The sequence below is a fragment of the Rhipicephalus microplus genome, chromosome 7 (genome assembly GCF_043290135.1).
Source record: "Rhipicephalus microplus isolate Deutch F79 chromosome 7, USDA_Rmic, whole genome shotgun sequence".
Lineage (NCBI taxonomy): Eukaryota > Metazoa > Arthropoda > Arachnida > Ixodida > Ixodidae > Rhipicephalus > Rhipicephalus microplus.
Genome location: NC_134706.1, coordinates 97,553,450 through 97,580,123, shown reverse-complemented (window position 1 = coordinate 97,580,123; position 26,674 = coordinate 97,553,450). Strand labels below are relative to the sequence as shown.

The following is a 26,674-nucleotide window of genomic DNA, read 5'->3' as shown; positions in this document are numbered from 1 at the left end:
ACATGAGAGGGCTAATTTTGCCTTTTGTTTCTTGGATTTCAACAAATTTCTTCGTCAATTGTGGACACAATTATGCCTCGTTCACCGTACCCACCTACTGAGTACGCTCAAGATGCTATAGCACGCGCCGACTGCGCACGTCTACTAGCGCGTACTCGGCTAACCAATTCGCAAGCATGCCAACAATCTCGTTATTACAGATGTCACCAAAATGCCCGCTATCTCCCTGGATATTGTGTCTTCGATTCTGTGGCCTCCAGCACAGCGGGCTTCCTTAAAAGCTACTCTTCTCGTACATGGTCATACCGCATGTGCCACCAAGTAATTGACTGTACGTATGAAGTTGAACAATTGTCTTCATCCTCGTTGACTAAGCCAAACACCGACATCATTCACCTTGCGCATCTGAAACCCTACTATACAGCGGAATCCACCACAACTTGCGTTTAGTAACTGGTTCCGTCTTTCTCCGAAAACACCAAGTCGTTGCCTTTGCCACAGAAGGGTGATGTTATGTGCCGCTTACCAAGAGGATGAAGAAGGGAAGGGCTAAGTGGTTCCTGTTCTTGCTATCTGGGATTTGGAAGCGTCTGTGTGTGTACTTTAAATACACCTTTCATCTGTCATTCCCTTGTAATTTCCAATGCGATGTTGACTGCCGATAGTTTTGCACCAACTGGGCTCCTGATCAATTTTTTACAGAAGATTCATCGACCTTTAACGTGTGCTTCAATAGAGCAGAAAGCAACTAAAGCATTACTGAACTACCTCAACTCAACAAATATGAATGACCACTTGTAGACTGCCTGTGCTACTCCTGTACTGTGCTCATGATTGTGTTATGTTTCACATCTTTCTTCCCTTTTTCTCTATCTCTTTTCCCATTGCAAAATAGCAAGCCGGACATGCGTGGGGTTAACCTCCCTTCTTTTCTTTGCATCTTTCTGTCTTAACCTGCAATGTAACCTGTAATGTAGGGCCAGTTAGACAATTTTTTTTTCTTAGTTGAACAACAAAGATTCGCAGCGTGAACTTTAACCAAAGTTAACTGTTGATTTCCGTGTCTAATTGCAGCCAACGGGGACCTCCAATTCAAAGCAATTACCTTTTCATGCTTCAGCCCTCCCAAGATTTGACGTTAGTGGATCTGAAACGCCTTTTCCGACATGCCAGTTTTCTACCTCTTTAACGCATAATTGTTTTTTGCCAGGGTGTACAGAAACTTTCCGGCGTCTACCGAGGTCTACAAAGGCTTTTCCCCACGGGAGTGGCGTAGAAATATACGTATGATGAGAAACCTATGAAAAATATGCACCTACAGGTGTTGAAGCCATAACCTTTCGGTCCACGACAACATATTGCGTCCTGCATTACGAATACTTTACAAATCCGCCTTTTGCATCGAACGTTGTCATCCCACAGTGTTCTTGGTAAAATAAACTAATGCATCACGACCTTTAAATTCATGATCAGCAACATCAAAGCGTAGGTTTACGCACTCGTGCATTCAGCGTGTTTCCTTTAGCAAAAGTGCAATTTTCTCAATGCCTTAACAAACTACCAGGAGGTCACCTTAGCGGAAACGTTGACCTTGTTGCTTCGATCGTAGCATAAATCTAGTCTAAAAATAGCTACACGACGCCACCATGCATTGTCTACTTCCCGTCGCCCCTTGAAAAATCATAGCCTGCCGACAGTACAGATACGGCGCGCTGTGTTTCCCTCTGGTCGGGCAGTGGGGTTTAATAACTCTAACATATGCTTTGAGTAAGCGCCTTTAGCCCGAGTTTGGGGTGTAGTTGATGATGCCCTTCTGGCTGTCACACTATTTTCTCTAGTTTCACTCTCACTGTTAACTACTAAACTCCCACAGTAACCTAAGGCCACATAGGTTTCTTCAATCATTCATCTTAGGTGTTTGTCGTGGATCGACATGTATCGCTAAGTATAGAATTGAGTGCATCCGCGTTAAACGGCGCCGTAGCTGCGAAATACCAATACACATATAGCAAGCTCCTTTATATCAATGTACCATAAATGTTCAACTAGTTTTGTAAGGTCACATCTTATTTTAGTGTTACACCAACTTTATTAACGGAAGGATAACCTACGTGTTTTCATTAATAGTGGAGTAATGTAAATGCTCGATTAGCTGCTGGAACCATTATCGGCAATGACAAGGAACACATGCGCACTTCAAGCGTGAAAATAGCAGAGTAAAAAAATGGCAGCATATCCACGGAGTGAATGATGGAGAGTGGGGCGAAGAATTCGTCCGTCCATTCGTTCTTGCTTCCGTCCGTCCATGCGTCCATCAGCCCGTCCGTGCGTGCGTCTGTTCGTGCGTCCGTCCCTGCGTTCATGCATGCAGCCACCCCTGCGTCCGTTCATGCGTCCATCCATGCATCTGTCTATGTGTCCGTTCGTCCATCTATTCAACACTCCAAGTACCACCACCTCGCAACTTTTCATCATATATTCCCCATATAGAAGCACCGCCATCCAGCGGACATTACAAGGACTAAACGAGAGGTGGCACACGCACAGTTTCTTACGGCTTGCGCTTCGGGTCTACTTCCCACATTTAACCACCTCGAGTTCATGGTATATACTAGTTCACTGTATTGCCACGTTCCATTTCCCAAGTTTTTGTTATCGTCCCAAAACACCACATGATTCTCAGCGCAAACCGCACCTGCAGTTTTTGAGAAGGTTCCGGACTGTAGTAGATCATTTCGATAAGATCACGCCCACTGTGCGAACGGTACAGAATGTTCTGGAACCTACGCCACCGCCAGCAATAACGCTAGAACATTTGACGGCAAGAGTGTAAATGCCGACGCGCTTCGCCGCTTGTCAATTGTTGATCGAAGGCCGATGCTCCGTTCGCCGCTATCAGTCCGAGACTGCTATCTGTGCAAGACTGCTGCTTTAATTAGACTTTCCGTTTAAAGGGCTCAGGTTCACCCAAATAAACAGTCAAATCCCACCACGAAGTCTCCTGTCTTCGGCCACGTCACGGCCCCGTGACATCTGGTGGAGGTGCTGTTTCTTCCATGTGCCGGACGCCTCCGTCAAGCCGTGAACCCAGCCCACGCCGTGAAGACACTGACGCCAGCAACGAGCAGCGAGTTAGCCGCAGGCAACAAGGTCTGCCACCGGAATACGGGCTTTTACTGGACAAGGCTCAGAAAACCAAGACGTTGACATCGACCACGGCGACCATGTCAACGCCGGTTCTACCTGCACCACTCCTGCTCCGGCAACCCAAAGAGCCGCCAACTTTCCGCGGTTCGCCACTGGAAGACGCGGAAAGCTGGATCGAAAGGTTCGACCGCGTCGCCGCCTTCAATGACTGGACAGACGAAGACAAGCTACGGCATGTGTATTTCGCCATGGAAGATGCTGCTCGGACCTGGTTCAAGAATAAAGAGCGAAGCCTCACAACGTGGGAACCCTTTCGCGCCAGGTTCCTTACCAATTTCGCAAGTGTGGTGCGCAAAAAGAAGGCCGCAGCTCTCCTCGAAACCCGAATGCATATGCCAAATGAAAACGTGGCGATATTCACGGAAGATATGATTAAACTCTCCCGCCACGCTGACTCCGACATGTCCGAGGAGAAGAAGGTGCGTCTACTTATGCGTGGAGTAAAGCAGGAACTCTTCGCCGGGCTGATCAGAAACCCGCCTAGATGGTCGCCAAATTCATTTCCGAAGCATCTACGATAGAGAATCCGCTCGAGATGCGCACGCGGCAATATATCCGTAGCTTCTCGTCTACAAGCTACGGCAGCATTCAAGCGCTAGGAACCACTGACTTGCGTGAGACGATCCGAGTGATCGTGCAAGAGGAGCTGCGAAAATTACTTCCTTCGGCGCAGCCTCACGTGGAACCCATCGCGGACGTCGTACGCCAGGAGATACAGCAGTCGCTGGGCGTTCTTCAGCCTCAAGAGCCGCAGCTGCTAGTCATGAGCTATGCTGCTGCAGCACGCCGCAGCGCCCCTCCTCCACGCGCATGCCAAAACGCCGCCCCATCGCACTTCCGTCGCCAGACACCACCGCCGCCACCACCCCCACCGACGACCGACCGTTCGCCAGCGGGCCAGGGCAGTGCGCCGAGGAAAACCGACGTTTGGCGCACCCCTGACCACCGCCCACTGTGCTACCACTGCGGCGAGGCCGGGCACACTTACCGCCGTTGCCAGTACCGACAGATGGGACTTTGTGGCTTCGCCGTCGATGCACCACGTCCGCAGCCAGGGGAACGGCCACGTGACATCGCCGACTACCTGACAGGAACTCAATGGACACCCCGAAGTCCTTCCCATTCACCGTCGCCCAGCCGCCGCATGTCACCGCACCCCCGGCAGTACTCCGGCCTAACGTGGGGCTGGTCTCCTAGCCCGTATCTGGGAAACTAAGGGCAGCAACCGGTGGAGGTGCCGTTGCTGTGCGACGAACTACCGAAGATCCTGCTCCGACGACGACGCCGTGACGGATTTTTCTGAACACAACGCCAACCAGGCAAAGCCCTGGCGTTGGAGGCTCACTTACCGAAGGTGGCCTAACGACGCAACATGGAAGCAGTGGTACAAGCCGACGCAGTCGTGACCCGACGCCACGCCCTAACTGTAATGCGAGACGGCGAACTAGCGACCTCGACGTTCTTTTCGACGGCCACAAGGTGTTCGCACTCGTCGATACTGGGGCCGACTCTTCTGTCATCAGTGGGTCGTTCGCTGCGAAGTTAAAGTTAGGACAGCTTGGAAAGGCCCTAAAATCCGCACAGCCGGAGGTCATGTCGTAATGCCTGCAGGAATCTGCACAGCGAGATTCACCATTAACGGCCGTATTTATTCTACAGACTTCGTAGTCTTACAGCGTTGCTCGAGAGATGTCATCCTTGGCATGGTGATGTCATCCTTGGCATGCCTCCATGGTGCTGTCATCAACCTAAAAACAAAGTCGATAACGTTATCCAAAGAAGAAGCACTACCACCGCGCACGCCGTCAGGACACCATGCCTTGAATGTGCTGGAAGAACAAGTCACCATTCCGCCTCGCTCAAGCGTAATTATTTCAGTCGGCGCTCCTAAATCACCTGACTTGGAAGGCGTCGTTGAAGGCAGTGAGCATCTGTTGGTCACCCGAAATATTTGCGTCGCAAGACGAATTGCAGAGCTGCGGGGAGGCAAAGCAACGTTTATGCTCACGAATTTCAGCAATGAGTACAAACATGGGAACAAAGGAACAATGGTCACATACATCGAAGAAATTGTCGAAGCCACCAGTGCTTTCGCCCTCGCCGATTCTGCGGAACCTGCTCAGAGAAACCAAGCCCCTCCCATAGCTTTCGACGTCAATCCCAGACTTCCGAACGATAAGCAAGAAGAGCTCAAGGCCCTGCTCCTGCAACACGAAGATTCCTTTTCGTCGTCATCGAAAATTCGTAGGACCCTAATCACGAAACATCGCATCATAACCGAAAAAAATGCCAGACCACTTCGTCAGAGTCCGTACAGGGTTTCGACGCGACAACGTGATGCCATGAAGAGACAAGTTGATGAAATGCTGCGGGATGACATTATCCAGCCGTCCAAGAGTCCATGGGCATCCCCCGTGGTGTTAGTGAAGAAAAAGGGTGGGACCCTACGTTTCCGCGTCGATTATCGCCGCCTGAACAAAATCACAAGAAAGGACGTGTATCCTCTCCCACGAATAGACGACGCCCTTGATCGGCTCCATACCGCCAAGTACTTTTCGTCAATGGACCTCAAGACTGGCTATTGGCAAATCGAAGTCGACAAAAGAGACCCAGAGAAGACGGCGTTTATACCACCGGACGGCCTTTTCGAGTTTAAGTTGATGCCCTTCGGCCTTTGCTCAGCGCCTGCAACTTTTCAACGCGTTATGGATACAGTACTGGCAGGATTGAAGTGGCAGGCTTGCCTTGTGTACTTGGATGACGTCGTCGTGTTTTCTTCGAGTTTCGACGCGCATCTTCGGCGCCTTGAAGCTGTACTTCAAACCATCAAGACGTCCCGACTCACACTGAAGCCAGAAAACTGCAGATTTGCGTATGAGGAGCTCTTGTTTCTGGGGCACGTTATCAGCAAGTCTGGAGTTCATCCCGATCCACGGAAAACAGCCGCCATCGCCGACTTCCCGCCGCCCACTGACAAAAAGGCCGTGCGCCGATTTCTGGGCCTGTGCGCCTAATATAGGCGGTTCGTGAAAAACTTCGCCCGCATCGCCGATCCTCTCAGTAACCTTACCAAGGCTGACGTGGAGTTCAAGTGGGAAAAGCCAAAGGAACACGCTTTCCAGGAGCCTAAACATCGCCTCCAGACGCCTCCGTTACTTGCCCATTTCGCCGAACTCACCGAGACAGAAATACATACTGACGCAAGCAGCGTAGGTCTTGGCGCCGTTCTTGTGCAGAGGGCTGATGGACTTGAAAGGATTATTAGTTACGCCAGCCGATCGCTATCCAAAGCAGAAGCAAATTTTTCCAAAACAGAAAAGGAGTGCCTCACCATCATCTCGGCTATGTCAAATTTTTGCCCCTACCTCTACGGCAGGCCCTTCAAAGTTGTGAGCGACCACCACGCCTTGTGTTGGCTAGCCACCTTGAAGAACCCTTCAGGTCGCCTCGTACGATGGAGCCTGAGACTTCTAGAATATGACATTACTGTCATTTACAAGTCCGGCAAAAAACACTCCGACGCCGACTGTCTCTCGTGCGCCTGTCGACCAACCGCTACCCGACGACCCAGATGACGACTACTTCTTGGGAACGATAACTACTGACGACTTCGCTGAAGGACAGCGGGCCGACCCGGAATTTAAGGACCTAATAGAATACCTCGAAGGCAGGACCGCCAAAGTCCCGAAGGTATTCAAGCGCGCACTTGCGTCGTTCTTTCTACGAAATGGTCTTCTACAAAAGAAAAGCTTTTTACCGCTTCGAGCTAAGTACCTCCTTGTGGTGCCTTCAGCTCTGCCAGTAGAACTCCTGCAGGCCCTGCACGACGATCCGACGGCAGGGCACCTCGGTGTTTCTCGCACTCTCGCGAGGATACAAGAAAGGTACTACTAGCCACGTCTTACCACTGACGTCACTCGTTATGGGAGGACATGCCGGCACTGTCAGCGACGCAAGACACCCCCGACAAGGCCAGCGAGACTTCTGCGGCCAATTGATCCACCTTGCCGACCTTTCCAGCAGATATGTATGGACCTACTTGGGCCGTTTCCGACATCGCCTTTCGGAAACAAGTGGATCGTGGTAGCTACCGACTACCTCACCCGCTACGCCGAGACGAAATCCCTGCCAAAAGGCAGTGCATCCGAGGTAGCTAAGTTCTTCGTCGAAAATATCGTCCTACGTCACGGCGCCTCGGAGGTTTTTATCACCGACAGAGGAACGGCATTCACTGCCGACTTAACTCAAGCGATCTTGGCATACAGTCAAACAAACAACCGCCGGACGACAGCGTACCACCCACAGACCAACGGCCTCACCGAGCGGCTTCACAAGACGATCGCCGACATGCTGTCAATGTACGTCGATATCGAACACAAGACGTGGGACGCCATTCTTCCGTATGTGACCTTCGCATACAACACGGCGGTGCAGGAGACGACGCACATATCTCCATACAAATTGGTCTATGTAAGGAGCCCGGCAACGACGCTTGATGCCATATTCCCCAACGTCACCGACGAAGAGAACCTCGATGTGAGCGAGTACCTTCAACGCGCCGAAGAAGCCCGACAACTTGCGCGTCTCCGTATCAAGAATCAACCGACGACCGACAGCCACCGTTACAACCTTCGACGACGCTTCGTGGAATACCAGCCCGGTGAACGTGTTTGGGTGTGGACGCCGATACGCCGACATGGACAAAGTGAGAAGCTTCTGCGACAGTACTTCGGACCATACAGGGTGGTTCGACGTCTCGGCCCACTTGATTACGAGGTTGTCCCCGACGGCATCACGAACTCTCAACGACGCCGATCGCGACCTGCAGTCGTCCATGTCGCGCGCCTCAAGCCGTTTCATGCGCGTTAACAAACTGAGTGTTTTTTTGTATTATTGTTGTATCGTAATTTATTCATTGTGCTTTCTTGCATTTTTATTGTACCTTCGTCTTTAGTTAAAGCATCAGGACGATGCCTTTTTTCAGAGGGGGGCAATGCCACGTTCCATTTCCCAAGTTTTTGTTATCGTCCCAAAACACCACACAATTCTCAGCGCAAACCGCGCCTGCAGTTTTCGAGAAGGTTCCGGACTGTAGTAAATCATTTCGATAAGATAATGCCCACTGTGCGAACGGTACAGATTGTTCTGGAACCTACGCCACTGCCAGCAATAACGCTAGAACATTCGACGGCAAGAGTATAAATGCCGACGCGCTTCGCCGCTTGTCAGTTGTTGATCGAAGGCCGACGCTCTGTTCGCCGCTATCAGTCCGAGACTGCTATCTGTTCAAGACTGCAGCTGTAATTGGACTTTCCGTTTACCGGGCACAGGGTCGCCCAAATAAACAGTTAAATCCCAACATGAAGTCTCCTGTCTTCGGCCACGTCACGACCCCGTGACAGTATTCATGGCACTGCGGCCGAATGCTCGCTAAACCTTTCGAAAACCAAGGAGGTTATGCCCAGCGAGTATGACGTAGAAAACTTTTTCAGTCAGATAGTGCTCAATGTACATGCCAATGGCTGCTAATGGGAAATGAGAGGCAGAGAATTCGGCTTTTACTTTCTCACGGCTTGCGCTTCGTATCTACTTGCCATTTTTAACCACCCCGAGTTCATTCATGGTTTATACAAGTTCATTGTATTCATGGCACTGCGGCTCAACGCTCGCTAAACCTTTCTAAAGCTAAGAAGGTTACACCCAGCGAGTATAACGTAGCGACCCTTTCTTGTCAGATAGTGCTCAATGTACATGCTACTGGCTGCTAATGGTGATCGCAGCCTGCGCAATAACTAAAAGCCGAATGCTCCTCTCTCATTCCCCATTAGCAGCCATTGACATGCACATTAAGCACTATTTTTTATAGTTCAACAACGCACAGACAAGTCTCTCACCCGCACCACCTTGGAGGTCAAAATGTTATACTTGTTACATAATACGGGGGACGAACAGGTGCCGCTATAAGGAGCTTTGCCCCTAAAAACAGGATCTTGAAGCGTCTCGCAGCCGACGCAGATAATACAGAAGACCGATGGAGCTCCCCCGTCCCATATTGGACATGTCGCTCTCTCGCAGCCAGACGATCATCTATAAAATGGCTCTTGGATCAATTTTCTGAACGGGAAAGTATGATTAAAGTGCGCGGGCAAAATAGTTGACGCACAGTGGCTTGAGAAAGGCCAGCGGAGAGCCATTTTTCGTTAGCGTGATCGGGTCTGTGCAGATTTCTATTTTACAGCGACAGCACTAAAAAGCCTTCGCGAGTGTCATGTAATTGCCTTCGCTTACTAAAGGCAGCTGACTACGTAGTAAGCGATGAGCAGCCGTTCGCCGCCAGCGAGTACAAAGCAGGTATGCCGTGCAGAGTGCAGTACTGTGCCGCCTATAAGTCTCTGCAAGTAATGAATTTTGCATACGCTTATGGGTGAGTTTGTAAAAATATTATGGCTTACCTACGAAAAAAAAAGATTAGTAGGCAAAGCAGTGCTACCGTGTGGTGTTACCGTAAATTACTAGTGGCATCAACTTCTTACCCTTGTAAATGAGTGCCAAACAGGGTGCAGTTATAGAATAACTGGTATGCAATGTTCATAACTTGTATGCAGTGTTCAGTTGCAAATTTCATTTTCTCTTCCCTAGTCCTGCTTTGTGGTATCGTATATAGCCTGAAGTTGGGAAATACTAGGTCTGGGCACAATCCATTCTGGTTGTTGGCTGTTTTTGTCATAAGAAATGAATCATCGAGTATATCAAACCATCCTATACTGCAAAAACTGGTCACTGTCTGTGATCATCGTCATCATCTTCATCGGCATCAACGTCATTGGCGCAATACTGGCGTATAGTCGGCACCTTGCATCTGCTGTGCCATGTTGGCAGGAAGAGCATGTGTGGTCTGGAAGATGCTTGTTCTTCATCGTCATCAGCATCATCGTCTCGCTCATCGTCATAGTCAGTGGCGAATACAGCACACAACAACAACAAACAAGCCTCGACCTTAGATATGCCTCTAAAAGAATGTGTGCTCTGGAATGCGCCTGTTTTTCATCATCAGCAGGATCATCGTCTTGAGGGACGACGGCACACACCTCTCAAGCACAAGCAAATTCGCCCCTGAAAACGTAACGAAGGTACGGCAAAGTACGATTAAAGACACGATTCTGCTTTTTGCTCCACCTGAAAGCTGAAGGAGGCACCATCATGTGAGATCACCATTTGTGTCGTATATTTCACGCATCGTAAACACAAATCGAATTTATTTGTTAAATCAGTTAACAGACACACGTCATATATTGCGGTTAATTTTTCACAGTGCCATCCTGATTGGTCCAACTGCTGCCCCGCCTTGGTGGTCTAGTGGCTAAAGTACTCGGTTGCTGACCCACAGGTTGCGAGATTGAATCCCTGCTGCGGCGGCTGCGTTTTCCATGGAGGCGAAAAGGCTGAGACCTGGGTGCTTATATTTGGGTGCACGTTAAAAAAACCCCGGATGGTCGAAATTACCGGAGCTCTTCACTACTTTGTCTCTCATAATCATTTGGTGGTTTTGGGACGTTAAACTGTACCTATCAATCAAAATCGGTCCAACTGGTGTGTCAGGGTATACAGCACACACTCACCTAATTATTACTTATCACTAACGACAGTGGATGTATTGTTCATATAGCCATTATTTTCAGTTACTGCAGCTGTTGTTTAACCAAACTTTGAAGCTTGTTGTATCTGAAACGATAGATGCTTACCCTCTTTCTTTGTCCCAACAATAAAACACGCATTCGCCGCGTAGAGAATGTCGAAGAGTCCAGACACCCGAGGGTCTTCAAAACCACGAGCTGTAAATAATGCATGGTTACCATGTCAGCAAATAAGTACGTACCTATTGCGGTATTCTCCTTATTTTCACAAAAGTTTAGTGACTATTATTATACACTGAAACTGGACGCATGAAAGTTTAATTAGTGTCTGTAGAGCACAAAAACCTTCTTTAGCATACATATACGCAGTATTCTCACCAAACCACACTACTGAAGAACGATCTTAGACAATCTATGCTTTCGAGTTCTCTCTTTACATTTTTATACTGTGAAAGCAGGACCTTTTACCATATTTACTGGAAAGCTGTCGGTTCATTCGTAGAGCTTCAGTTCCTATAAATTGGTACCATTCTTTCAATTCAGTGTCAACTTATTTCAATAGTTGCCTAAAATAGTAACTGAAAAATGCCTTCACCACAAGGCAGCAGAATGTAAGATGGCTAAAATAGAGAAAATGAAGCCGCAAATGGCACACCATGAACAACTTTGGTCATCTGGGGTAAAGAAACATGACTGGCACGAATGATGAGTTTCACGCTTTCATTCAGAGAGCACCTGCGTGGTTGAATATACGCTAGGATAGTCCCAAAAATAATGTCTAGTTTGAAGTTTCGTCGTCTTTCGTTGTTAAACAGAAATGAACGAGTTGCAAAGAAGAGTCCGTTGCAGTGTCTATTATACGTATGTACTGAAAGCAGCCACAGCTGTCAATGTGCATAAGCAGTACCGTGCATTTTGCCGGGTTTCATACTATATTGACCACGCAAAAAGTTCACGTCGAAATAAACCACCTATCTCACGTTCATGTTTCCTTGCAATCGTTTGAGCGTCCCTTTCCTGCACATTCTGTTTTATCTTTTCACATGCATGATGGTGATTCAACACGGTGTTGCATGAATACTTGGGGGTTTCACGGCGTTGCTGGTACGTATGCAACTCGTTTGTACAAGCAACAGAATTTAGATTGAATAAGAGGGAAAAGTTCCGCTGGTGTTGCGTACGCTGTACGCTACACTCATGAAATATATCGCACTTCCTTAAAATGCATCCGCCCCGCCACGGTGGTCTAGTAGCTAACGTACTCGGCTGCTGACCCGCAGGTCGCGGGTTCAAATACCGGCTGCAGCGGCTGGATTTCCGATGGATGCGGAAATGTTCTAGGCCCGTGTGCTCAGATTTGTGTGCACGTTGAAGAACCCTTGTGTTTGAAATTTCCGGAGCCCTCCACTACGGCGTCTCTCATAATAATATGGTGGTTTTGGGACGTTAAACCCCGCATATCAATCAATCAATAAATTAAGATGCTTCGGGCTTATGTTCTCAACAGTGTATTGTGCTTTTCTTCTATATGCGTGATGGGGACGTTTCTTCCGTCCTTCTTCCTCATCTGTACAGTGTCGTTATTATTCTCGTCTCTTTTTTTTTTTTGCTCTATTCGTCGCTGTGTCAAAGAGCTTTAATTGGTGCTAGAAGACGAGAGTGCCCCCGTAAGTGGGTAATGTCTGCGAGTCGCCCCCAGGATGGCACTGGTAGGTTTAGACTCTCGGCAGCTAGCGGGCTCTCTGGACAGCCCTGAACTTCTGTTCCTTGGAGAATCTGGTGAGGAGACGGCACCCATCTTTCTCCGTAGACGGAGACGCTGAGCCCAAGCGAAAGTCGGGACACTGCAACAGCATGTGCTGTAGTGTGTACTGGGATGTCAACATCGCGTACAGCCTGTACCCTTGCCTTCCACTAATTTAGCCCCGCCGCGGTGGTGTAGTGGCTCAGGTACTCGGCTGCTGACCCGCAGGTCACGGGATCAAATCCCGGCTTTGGCGGCTGCATTTCCAATGGAGGCGGAAATGTTGTAGGCCTGTGTGCTCAGATTTAGATGCAGGGGAAAGAACCCCAGGTGTCCGGAATTTCTGGAGCCCTCCACTACGGTGTCTCTTATAACCATACCGTGGTTTTGGGACGTTAAACCCCACGAATCAATCACCAATTCCTCTAATTTAGTTTTTATAAACGCAGAAGGATACCTACTTTACGTTTGCGCAATTTGCCTCTGGCGGCCTGCTCGCTGCCCAGCCCTCGGCCATAATAAACGTGAAGCTAAAGCCAATCAAGAGGTTATTGTATCTACAACACAATCGAACACGAAGCTACACAGCCACATATTTCTGTTGATCGGGCGTTAAAAATGGGACACCAGAAAATTATGCTAACACAAAAATGCACAACCAAGAAATATAAAGACATGCACTAAAAGTAATTCATTTAGGGATGATAGGTCATGTCACATAATAATGAATGAATACCGCTCGGACACTGCACTTCTCTACTGAATCAATTTCGGGATTTTAAACAATTGTTATGAACTTCATACACACAAGGAACCACGAGCAGAAAAAGAATTATCATCCCAGAAGAATATACTAATGCCCCAGATTATACGTAATTCCAGAAGAATATACGTAAATTCCTTAATCAATGCAATTGCCGTGGTGTACGCATAATAAAATTGTGTTCACCCCAATACTGATTACAAAATGACTATTCACACAGGCAGCATTTTTTCCACGTATATACACATGAAAGTGGAACACGGGTGCTCACCCAAATAACCAGTGATGCGAAGGCTGGCCACCTGTTTGAGCTCCACTTCAATGAATGCCCTCCTTAAGAAATTAAAAATTATAAACTTCATCAACTCAATCACAATAATGAGATGCGTTAAGCGAATTATCTCGAGAGCTCTCGTATACTTTGCATTTCTTTTATTTTCTCATTCTAATTCTTTATTTCTATTTCAAATTTTCTTTACAATCACAGGAGCCAAGACAACATGCTGCTCTAGGCAGCTTGAGGAGCTCTTGGCCCCAGTTATTTATGGTGCCAGCAGGTGGCGGAGGTGGTAATCGACAACCTTGGGCTAATATCAGGATGTCATCAGCAACGAATAACAATTACACAATACAAGTAAAAAATTTAAATGCACAATGTAATGTGCAATACATAAGTATAGGAGCGCTTGAGAAACAATCTCTTCTATAAATGCGAATTGAATACATGCTCAACCACACTGTTCGCAAAGGCAGTAGTAGTATCTAGAAACAAAAAAAATTACACAGAGTTCCTGATTAAGTGAAGCTTGTTGATACCGCGTAATGTGTATTTATTAAAACCCGTATTTTAGTGTATTTTGTAATATCTGGGTAATCTATTTTTTTAACACTTGCATGCCTTAACTTGTCTGTGATTGGGGTGTAGACCGTACTTTTATAGACCATACTGTGACGGGTGGTATATGTAGCTGTGTGTTTATGATGACAGTCTATATTTTTAATACTCTTTTACACACCGTTAATAGGTACACCGACTTCATTCGTTAAAATTGCCCGCATGAAGGCTGTGGCCATTTCATGAATAAACCTGCACTTCACTTGCAACAATAATGCGAGTCCTTTCGCGTTAAAAAGCAAATAACACGCTTTTTAAAGTATCCTAGATAATAAAGAGAACTTCTTTTTATTAGTGCACTAGTAAAAAGGCCCTCGCAAGAGAACCACTACAAAAAAATACCAAAAGCTAATCATCGTAACAAGCTCTCTAGCAAAGAGTTCAGCGAAAGCAGAAGCATCTTCTCGGCAAATAACCGACCTACCTCTCAGCTTATATTCTAACTAACTTAGCCTTTTAGGACTGATTCCAGTGTTGTTTTTTTGGAGTGATGGGGGTCTACCCGATGATACAGAAGAAGTACCATCAAGCACGAGGAGAAATGGGGGAGATCTCGGTAGTCGGCAGGGCCTAATGGCCTCAGTAATGCCTAATTAACGTATATTTTACTATTCTTTGGTTGGATCGAGTCCTTCCATTGCTGCTCTACGCCATATCCCACACGCCAGCATTTTTTTTTAATTCAGCGGAGTCAATAAAGCTTTGCTTATATTGTTTGATGTGATTTCTTCATTACTGAATATATTTTGCTTGTGTTATTGTGTCTTCTGCTTTCCCAACTTTTCATAGGATCGTCATACAGATTCTCTTTAAAATTAACATTAAAAAAGTGCAGCATATCCACGGGGTGTAGGATGACTAGCGGGAGAAGCTCCAGAGGTTTCGGGGGTACGCACGAATCTACAGATCATTTCGCCAAGTCCATGATCATGTAGAGACGACGAGCAAGCGCTGCAGCAGTTTTAGAGCCCTCGAGTCCACGGAATTGTTTCGTCACTCATAATCAAAACACTGACTGCTGGACTGCCAGACTGACTACTGCAAAAGTGCTCTCCTATCACACGAGCGCACGCAGTGAGTGCCGCAGCGCCATCTTGAATTTGAATACACCAGCTATGCCACGCGAGCGCCATCTAGTCATCTCTCATTACACTATGCGCTACCAAGATGGATGGATGGATGGATATAGCTGTACCCTTTAGATCGGACGGTGGCTAGCGCCACCGATCCGTAATACCTAATGAACCAAAAACTAAATTTTTTTCCTTTGAATGGTAAGGTTGAGGATTCGTACTTTGCAGTGAAGGGTTTAATTTTCTCTCGTGCCTTGGCTTTAGCCACCAATCAGATAACCTCCTTTTAGTCATTTCTGCCCGCTTAAAGTCTACTTTGCCCTCCCTGTCTGTAAACCCCAGTGCTTTGAAAAACTCTGCGCCATCATCCTGAACTATAGGGTGAAGCCCTTTACAAAACATTATCAAGTGTTCGACCTAGTATGACGCCGAAGTGCCATCTGGTGAACACTCCGAGTAAGAAAGAAGGCTTTGAGAACGCTGGACTTGCTTCCGACTTAAAAAGCTTCGCCCCTAAAATGCAGCAAGACCACTCTAATGTGGCACAATCCAGATATATTGCGTGTAACTCGCAGTATATTGATATTAAATATAGAAGGCACATGGACGTCACTTGCAAATAAGACGAGAAATGTCACTACCAATTTATTTGAAACCACATCTAGCTTGGAGATTCTACCCTGAACTCTACGATTCGAAGGTCATGCATTCAAAAGGTGAAAAAATAAAAGTGAATCGATGCACACAACGTTCGTGCGCAGCTATCGGTGCCTATACAAGACCTTGACAATTGCATATCACAGAGCAGCTGCGATATATGGCGTAATTGTTCATTTATTCAATATATTTAGAGGTCAGAAAGATGGTGACACTTTATGCACTTAGTCCTAAGCTGAAGACGGCCCACGGATTTTGAGAGTTCTCCGCTGGGTCGCAGGTCTGACCGCCACCTCGGACACTTGCATCGCAGCTACTGGGAACTGAGGGCCCAATGTTAATTGATGTGTTCATTTGGGAGGTAGTGGCAAAGTACTGCACCAGGGTCGCCAATCCTGTTTTGGTGAGAAGTGCATTGCCGGCAGGTATCGCCAGTGAGGTCACACCAAGGACCTCTTCCTTAATTTTTTATTGATTTCTTCATCAAGCATGTTAAATAAATATACGATGAAAATGGTCCAGCATCGGCAATCGAGCGGAATTTTGTCATTGCAAGCTAAGCTGAGGCGCTATCACTAATATGAAGTTATTTTGCACTTACTTAGCACCGCAGAATACCACCTGATCGCCCATCAGGTCTCGAATGGACATTACTTGTAGCTTGCCTGGCCTGCTATTGCCTGCCATAAACTCCATATTTGTTGAAAAACTGGTGCGGGTACAAACTTCTTACTTTGGGAGCTTAGCTCACCTTAGTGCTCTAAATCACCCTCCTTTCGCGTGTGTATCCTGTGCTAACAACTTCCTGTGTCACTCATTTTTGATTCGTTGGCTTTAAAATCTCCGCAATGTCGAAATTTTGCTGATTCGTAGGATTAGCACTCCATGCTTTGACGCTTCCTGGGGATTGACAAGTTCGGCGTTCCTGTTTCGTGAACTAGTCGGCTACTTCTATATGATTAATAAATTGAGTGTGTACGTCCCGAGTGGAATGAGTGCATCAAAAGTAAACGCAAAAAAGTTTCTGAATGCTAAATAATATACTGGCGCTGCATTTAAGGCAGTATCGTAATTCATTCGGTTTGGACGGGTCCCCAATGCAATCTCAACTTGGCTACGTTTAACGCAAGAACGCTATTTAAAGAGGCTAGGTTAGCTGTGCCACTTGAGAAAATAGAGGGTGTTAATTATGATGTAATAGGTCTTAGTGAAGTTAGGAATGCTTTACTAAGCTCAAAAACGGACCAGTCTAATGCTACCGTGGGTTAGTGGAGAGAAGAGAACAAGGCAGTGAGGTTTCATATAAACACTAATATCGCAGGAAACACAAAGGAACATTACAGCATCAGTAAGAGGGCTGCAAGTATCGTAAGTCAAAAAGTCGGCCATTAATAAAACAAAGACACAGTATAGTATAGAGATGGGCGACTTTAATGCTAGAACAGGCAAGAAACAGACTTGAGATCACGCAGCAGAAGAATATGTCCCCGTTTCTTAAAATGCCAGAGGGGAGATAATATTAGAGTTCGCAGAACGTAATATTTTACATATCTTGACCTTCTACAGCCAACAGGCTAACCGTAAGTAAATGTGGCAGAGTTCCAATGGCGAAACTCAAAATGAAATAGACTTCATTCTGTGTGCGCACCCAACCATTGTACAGAATATACAAGTGGTTGGCAAGATCGGGTGCAGTCATCATAGATTGATGAGATCACATATTCACCTAGATTTTCAAAAAGTAAAGACAAAAACTGATATTCTTCAAGCTAGTGAATGATCTAGCGTTGAGAGGGAAAGTAGAAGAATTCAGAGTGTCGCTTTAGAATATATTTGTGGCTCTAAAGAATGTAACCGATGTTAGCGTTGACACAATAAAAAATAATCTGACTAGTGACATCGAAAAATTTGTAATGGAAGTCGGAGGTACACAGTCTCTAGGCAGGATACTGGCAAGCTATCTCAAATACAAAAACTCTCATTAGGAAACGACAAACCAAGAAAGCGCCAAATGCAACTGAAAAAAAATAGAGCTAGTGGAGCTTTCAAAGTTAGTTGATCAGCGCAAGGTAGCTGACATCAGAAGGTTATTTAGCAAGGGAATCGAGCAGGCTGTAAAAGTGGCAGAAGCCTCCAAGCTCGTGCACACTGAATAACTACATGTATGCATTAAGGGACAAGGAAGGCAATGTCATAGCCACTATAGATGGGACATTTGAGGTGGTGGGTCAATTCTAGAAAGCTGTACAGAAGCCGATACAGCAAGGATGGTATTTCTAGAAGCAATAATAGCTCAGAGGAATTTAACATTCTACCAGTAACGACAAAGTAAGTAATGAACGCTCTGGAATAATGCACAGAAGCAAAGACTCTGTAACAACGATCGTGGTAAAAGATGGCCAAAAAATTGTGGTAGAAAATTGACCACTTTATATAGAAGGGTCTCTTGACCGGAAAGGTACCATGATCTTTGAAGAATGCCAAGAACATCTAAATTCATGAAAAAAGAGATGTTAAGAACTTCGAAAACTACAGGCAAATCAGCTTACTTTCCGTTCTCTACAAATTATTTACAGAAATAATAGCTATAGAATCGGTTTACAATTAAAGTTCAATAAGGTGGTGGTGGTGGTGGTGGTGGTGTTGCAGCAGGCGGGGTTAGCCTGGCCTGCATGGCCGGCAATTGTTCCGCCTGAGCATCTCCTTAATTTGGAAAATGTCACCACGTGTCAGACAGCCCAGTGTCTCGCAGGAAGACCAACAAAGTTCGTTGCACGTTCCTCCTAGTTGCCGCGGGTCCTTCAGGAAAGATGATGTCATCAACTGTCCGGTGCCTATGACAGCCTTTTCGCAAGGTGCGGATCATCGCTGCTCTTTGCGCATCAAACTGTGGGCAAAGCCAAATGAAATGTTCAATATCCCCGATGTCACCACAGAAGGCACAGAACGGGGAAGCGTATCTCCCAGTCTTGAATGACCAGGCCGGGGTGTATGCGGAGCCGGTTCTAATGCGGTACAACAGCGTCGCTTCTTCACGAGAAAGTCCATGAATTACACATGCTTGGTGTGGAAACCTGTAGATCGCCTTGAAATGATTGCGTATCACATCTTTGTTGTTCTGGTAAGTCTTGGGAGTTCTTACTTTTGGAAACGATGTACGTGCTTCGCATGCAAGGGCATCAGCCTTTTCATTGCCCTCAATGCCAACGTGGGATGGGATCCACTGGAACTTTATATTAAAACTCTTGCCATTTAGGTGTTTGATTAGTGCCAGAGATTGCCTGGTGAACTTTTCTTGAGGTAGGCCACGATGCAGTCTTTGTAGCGCCGATTTGGAGTCCGTCAGCACTACAACATCTCGTGCAGAAAAGGATCGCAGTTTTCGCAAAGCCGCCGTAATTGCAGCGCTTTCTACCGTTGTGGACGAAACCACGCGATCCAGGCGGCCCGACCATGACACGCCCAGGCTGGGTATGCAGAAAGCCGCTGCGCAGCTATCAGTCTGTGTGCACACTGATCCGTCGGTGTACACTTGTAGGTGGCAACGGTACATGGTGCTCAAGTGGTCCAGCGCAAGAAATTTTGCTTCCGCGGCTGGAATGGTGCGCTTCGCTGGTAGATTGGGTACGCTGAAGTTGCACGCAACATCCACAAAAGACCATGGCGGGTCCATAGGGCGCCGTTTAGGCAGTTTCAAGCCTAAATATTGAAATGTGTTTAGTGCCGCGTTGAAATGTGAGTCAGTTCTTGCTCTTAGCCGCCGGAGAAGCGCCGTGCCTGCGAAGGACTCGCCCAGTCTTGACAGCTGCGTCAATAAGGCCTGAGACGCCAAAAGGCGGAGCGGAAGAGACTCGGCTTCATTGGTGACCTTCGTGTTTGAAGCCGCCTGAGGGACTCCCATCGCCAAGCGAAGACCCTTTCTGTGCACTGCCTCTAGGCGTTCGAACTGGCTTGGTGATGGTGATATCAGGGGCAGCTGATAAAGAATGCGGCTTGTTATAAGCGCATCATTCAATTTAAGCATGGACATAGGATTGTTGCCCCAACGAACCCCTGCCATGCGACGAAGAGCGTTGATCCTTTGCACTGATGCAGTTACTATACCATCAACCGCACGTCGCCATAATAGCTTGTTGTCGATGGTAATGCCCAGGAAGCGAACACTTGTTGCACAACGAATTGAGTGGCCTCGAATATTCAGCGACAGACGTGTTGACTTCCGTCGCACTCCCAGGAAGAGCATGAAGGCCGACTTTTCCGCTGATAAAGATAGGCCAAGTGTCAACAAGTGACGCTCAATGATTGAAATAGCGCTCTGTGCTATCCGGGCCAAACGTTTGTGCTGGTACCCTGAGATCCAAATGCAGATGTCATCGGCGTAGATGGATATTTTAACTGCTTTCAGAGCTGAGTGCAGAGTGTCGGGAAGCCTGGCCATGGCAGCGTTAAAAAGCAAGGGAGATAGAACACTTCCTTGTGGGACGCCGAGGGAAACGCGTCTCTCTTCGCTCGTTACATTTCCAAGCTTAACACGGACACAGCGGTCTCTGAGAAATTCATGTACGAACCGAAGAGCATTTCCCGATTCACCCATGGCTTGGAGCCCGTTCACGATGCCTGTCTGAAGCACACAATCATATGCCTTGGCAACGTCCATGAAGACGGCGAGTGTCGAGAGTCCGCTCACACGATGGTGCTCGATGTGGCTTAATAGGTCCGAAACACTGTCCTGGGCACTCAGTCGTGGGCGAAATCCGGTCATACACGATGGCCATCGTCTTCCTTGTTCAAGGTACCAAGTTAATCTTGTACATATTAATCTTTCCATCAGCTTAGATACGCATGATGTAAGAGATACCGGTCGATATGACACGAGGCTTGTAGGATCCTTTCCGGACTTTAAGACTGGCACCACCCATGCTGTCTTCCAAACAAGTGGGATCTCTCCCGTGCTCCAGACAGGATTAAATATGTCCAAAAGAGCCCTTTTTCGCTCATATGGTAGATTTGTCAGCATTTGATTGCTGATCAAATCGGGACCCACGGCACAGCGTCTTCTTAATTTGCTAAGTGCCATATCCAGCTCTCGGAAGGTGAATGGCGTATCCATCGTGTGTAAAAACTGGGGTGACAGAGGAATCGCCGCTCCTGCTGGTCTACCAGGTATGTACACGTCTGCGAAATCCTCTGCAAGGGTTTGCAAATCTATCCCTTGTTTCAAAGCGAGTGCTTCGAATGGCCTGTTTGTTCGGATCTTCCCAGAAAGACTATTTATTACTGCCCATATCTTTGTCAAGGGCGTAAACGTTGATAAACTCTCACAGAAAGCGGCCCATTGATTTTGTCTTAATTTTTTTGTATGGCGACGAATTGCAGCGTTTATCCTGTTATATTCGGTTTTCGCAGACGGATTTCCATTTGTTCTCATTATTTTCCGCTCCGCTCGTCTACGTGCTGCGCAGAGGTTCTTCAATTTCAAGTCTGGAGCAGGAAAATGGTCAGGCAGTTTCAGCAATGAAGTTGCTGATCGCTTGCTTTGCAACATATCTGCAAACAGCTCACCAGTGGATTTGTCCAACACTTCTCTGTAGGTGTCCCAGCGTGTTACATTGCAGAATTGCCGACCAGCAGTTCGAAATCCCAGGATATTGGTGAAGATGGGGAAATGGTCGCTGCCCATCTTGTCTGGAGCCGTGGTCGATGATACCAGAAGGTCCGTGGAGTGAAGTACAAGGTCTATTGCACTCCATGAATCAGGTGGCCTGAAAAATGTAGGTTTACCATCGTTCGCCACACATACGTCGGCAGCATCTGCAGCTGCTAGAAGTTCCCTGCCTCGAAAATCTACACTCTTATCACCCCAGAGTGGATGGTGCGCGTTAAAATTGCCACAGATTATTCGAGGAGCGGGACATCGAGTGCAGAGGTCCTTTAGGAAAGTCTCCATAGAGACCTTTTTTCGTGGGCTTATGTACACCAATACCACACTCAGTTTTCGGTTTCCCAGACACACTTGCACAGCAGCGACTTCCAGTGAGTTGGAACAGAGGTCTTGCACTGGTAGGGTGACGTGAGGTATTTCCCGCCTTATGTATATCGTTGCGCTTCCATTTGCAAACGACGTTATGCTCGGGTTGCCGTTTCGGATGTACCCTGGGAGCGTCCTTGCATTCGGTAGACCGGCTTCGGAGAGGGCTAGAATCGGTATTGGAATGTCGCGCAGGAAAAGGTTGAGTTCGCACAGGCGTTTTAGAAGACCGGCGCAGTTCCATTGCATTATTAAGGGCACTTTTGAAGGACGAAATAGACCAGGTGGGCGAGACAGCGCCATTATTCTACTGTGTGTTTGTGTAAGCAGAGCAAAGTAACACTGACTCTAGAGCCAGGACTGCTCCCAACATATCCTTCGTTGAACTCGCAGGCATCTTAGCGACGTGTGAACGCAGTGCTGTGAACAGAGCGCGAATAACGTGCTCGAGGTTTTCTTGCTGTTGGCTTCCAGATGGTACTTGAGATGGGCTCAGTGCATCAGCGTAGGTGCGCTTGGCGGACTCTTTCGTGATACATTTCTCACCAGCGTTGAGCACTTGCGTTGACTCAGTACCAGCTCTTGTCGGATTTAGGCGTGGAAAATTTCCTGCGCACTCGTTATCCGAAACGCCAAGTTGTGGCGCGCCGGAAGTCTTCTTTGTGAGCGATGGTTCGTTCACAGTCTTCGGGCCGAGGACAAACGTCTTATTTTTTCGCTGCGCAGCTGTTCGTGCTGGACATCGGCCGTAGCTAGCTGGGTGGTCGCCGCCACAGTTTGCACACACAAGTTTTTTATTACTTGTACACGTCTTAAAGTCATGAGGCCCCCCACAGCGCTTACACCTTTGTTCCCCACGACAGTGCTTGGCAACATGTCCAAAACGCTGACATTTAAAACAGCGTGGTGGCGTCTCCACGTAGTCTACCAGCTCGTGTCTGGTGAAGCCAAGGTTGATTTTCTCTGGACGTTCCGAATTGGGAGCGAATGTGAGAACTACAGAGTCAGTGCGCCTTGATTCCCATTCGGTGGATGAGGTTTGGACTCGTCGTATGATCCTTCTTGCGTGGTATACTCCCTGAGGTCTCAGGTAGGTTAACAGCTCTTCGTCCGAGTACCATCTTGGGACCCCTTTTATAATGCAGGTATTTTTCATGTAGCTGTGTGGTACACGGGCAGATATGGCAAGGCCGCAGAGAGTGTTTGTCTCTAGAAGCATATTAGCTTGATGTTCTGTCTCTATATCCAAAAGCAGGGCTCCCTGTGCTGTGAAACGGCTCTTAACTGGGGCTCCACCGAGAATCGTTTCAATTTCCGAGTATAGGTGAATAGGATTCACTTGCCTCAAGTTAGCTCCTTCGGATGTTGGAGCGATTAAGACAGGAATGCCCACCGTCCTGTCTTTGCGATGTCGTACAAGGCGGAAACCACCCTCGTCCATGTCTTGATCTGTGAGGTTCGCCCCGTTGTGGTCCCCGACGACAGTTGATTCGTCCTCTGATTCAGCGCTGTGTTGTCGCTTGCAGTCAGGTATGCTTGCGCAGACCAGCTGGTGCTTCTGACCTTGTGTAACACCTTGGGAGGTCATGGTGGCGCTCTCCCTGATGCTTGTCTCGTTTCTTCTAGCACCTTTCGACGCGGCGGGCTGCGCAGCACCCGTCGGTCGCCGATACGGCAGGTACCTTTTCGAGTCGTCCGACGTCTTGAGCAGTGCTGAGCCGTAATATAAACAAAAATAAACGATAACAGCAGACAGAGCTACTTAGCCGAGCAGCAACAGCTTCGTCGTCTTCTTCCTCCCTAAAGTTCAATAAATCAAATCTCTTTGATTTAAAGTTCAATAAATCAAAGAGACCAAGCAGGATTTTGTACACGCTAGCTCACAATATACCATACTTTACTGTCAGTAAGGTGTTCGAAAATGCCTGGAATACAGCCAACCGATATACACAGCCTTCATGGATTACGAGAAGGCGTTTGACTCCGTCGAGACATCAGCAGTGATGCAGCCGCCATGCGTACGGAATCAGGGCATCTATGAGCCCCACATGAACATCCTAAAAGAAATATGCAGTGGATCCACGGCCACCATGGTTCTTCATGAAGAAAGCGACAGAATTCTAATAAATAAGGGTGTAAGGCAGAGAGACACGATGTCTCCAATGCCATTCAACGCGTGTTTAAAAGTGGTATTCAGGGCCGTAGGTTGAAAATAGTAAGGGAAGAGAAGTAACAGAGAGCGTCTTAGTACCTTGCATAGGCGTATCAGCTGGGGGGGGAAGCAAGGGGGCCGCCAGCCCCCTTACTGAGAAAAGTTGGGTATGCTCAACCCCCCTCCCCCACTTTTGATAGTGGTCTTTCTTGCTGCGCACTAGGGAACCCAAAAAGTAAGGTGAAGTTTTCCATCACAATAGTAATCACTCAGTAATGTTCTCACCGCAGAATGAAAATGTTACGAAGCAATGTTACGACATAGTGAAATTTTGCAAATATTTCCTCTGTGACGATTTTCACTGTTGGCTCCTTGCGGTGCGGGTCACCTATGTGACGCCTATGTGACGCCTTTGCGCCTTGTGCTGTATATAGTACTGCAGAGCAGGTAAGCGCTGAACAGAGGTCCTTTAAAATTACATCACTTGTTCATGCTTTTATTCTGCTCTTACTTTTTAATGTAGTTACAGATAGGAACGAGCAAACTTTTTAAAGACAGGTCAAAGCATTTACTGCTTCCGTAAAATCATTTTCTTCAAAAGGAATATATTGTCACAGCTGCTCTGTCGAAACAGTAGCAAGCCTATTAGTGTAACGAATCGTTTTTGACGCGGAAATTGGGCTGAGGGCGCCATTACTGAGTTCAAATGTGATTCAACTTTTTAGCTTCATGGTACCTAGGAGAGCAAGTAGTGTCACCTCTTTGCATGGAAATTCACATCAAAGTCAAAGTGTGAGCACATTGGTGAAGTTCTCTCTTGATATATATATATATATATATATATTTATCCCGGCGGACGAGTGGGGTAGGTTTGCCCTCCCCCACCCACTCGCGAAAGCGTTGGTATGCCACTGAAAGTATACAACCTACCTTTTGATTAGCTGATGACATTACATTGATAAGTAACTCTAGGGACTACATAGAGCTCATGATTGCCGAACTGGACACGGAAATTAGAGTAGCAGGTCTCAAAATATTGTGCATAAAGCTAAAGTATTCTGCAACAGTCTTGGCAGAAAACAGTCCTCTGCGATTGGTGGATAGACGCAGGGACTTGAAAGCAATATATCTACTTAAGACAGGTATTAACCGCTCACGTAAACCATGAGACTAAAATAGCCATATGAGAATAGGATTTGAGTGGATCACTTTTGGCAAGCAGTTTCAAATAAAGAATGGTAATTTCTCAAAGTGACCCTCAAGAGGAACGTACTTACCCAGGCAGCGGAAAATTGGAAATTTACAAAGATGGTTCAGCATAAATGGAGGAGGACACAGCTAGCGATGGAAAGACAAAGTGTAGGTGAAACCCCATAGAGGCAAGAAGAGAGCGGAGTGGAACAGGAAACAAAAGGGGGTTAACAATATCAATGTTGAAATTCAGAAGAGTAAATGAACAGGCCGGGACCGTAGCGCGTAGGCAGGATAACCACTGGTCATTAAGGGTAGCTGAGCGGATTACCAAAGAAGCCAAACGCACGAAGCGGAGACCCAAAGTTAGGTGGGCTGATGAGATCAAAGAGTTCGCAGGCATAGCGGGGCGGCAAAAACACAAGGCTAAATATCACCTAAATATGCAGCTTAGCACACAAATCAATGCAGAGCATAACTTATGTTTCGTAATCAGCGAAATAAAGAACTTAGAGGTGGCTGATTCCATTGTTTATTTGTTTCTCTAAAATGAGTGGGCGAGTATCAAGTGCAAGTTCAGGTCGAAGCAGGTGGTCGCGTCTCAACGGGCACTACTGAAGTCATTTTAACCAAATGTCTGGTGATTACTTATACAGCAATCAAAAGCACACACCGTGAATGTGATGAAGAATAAAGATATGGCACACCGATGTGGCGAAACGCGTGCAAAAAAGTGCGAACGTCTTAACAAGTCAACCGTGCCACTGTAAGGTGGTGGTATATGTTACGTTGCATAGACCGGCAGAATTGCGCTGAATAGCCTTGGTAGTGCTGAATGGTAGAGGTAAGATGAAGTGCAGCTCTCTCTCTCTCTCATTCTGAAGGCCCCTCTCAAAAAGTATTCGCCAATAACGCATTCCGCAATGCCAACGGACGCATTGGGGCACAAATGCCTTTTCAAAGTATCCTTCAATCTCTCAAGACAGCGGCGGCTGCTACTTCACGGCTGTGGTACTCTCACAAACTTCATCTACTTGCATCTTCTAGCAGTTCTATCTGTCGAGAAAACGTGTCCTGTGCCAGTAGTGATTTTCTGTGACCGACTGTAAATTTAGGAGACACATGTCGAGGTTGCTTCATCCATAAAAACGTTGATGGCGACGTGCACCATGAGATGCCTCTTGAAATAAAGACAGCAAACTTAACAACTTTTATGTCAGCGGGAAGTCCTTAGCAGTACCGACCGTGTGTACTAAACTGAATGTCATCTCACTTAGGCGAGCGAAACGTAGGAATTCCGTTTCGCAAGATTCTCATCCCACCCGCCAGA

General features: G+C 47.1%; 1 protein-coding gene across 1 annotated transcript in view; it reads right to left on the bottom strand.

The window, feature by feature from the left end:
* LOC119179128 (uncharacterized) overlaps positions 1–26,674 on the bottom strand; it is a 240,185-nt gene that overhangs the window by 20,370 nt on the left and 193,141 nt on the right. The window contains exons 6-7 of the mRNA XM_075869518.1: positions 13,620–13,681; positions 10,950–11,039 (exon numbers count right to left, since the gene is read on the bottom strand). Of these exons, the coding sequence (XP_075725633.1) occupies positions 10,950–11,039; positions 13,620–13,681 (152 nt within the window). The remainder of the gene's footprint in view (positions 1–10,949; positions 11,040–13,619; positions 13,682–26,674) is intronic.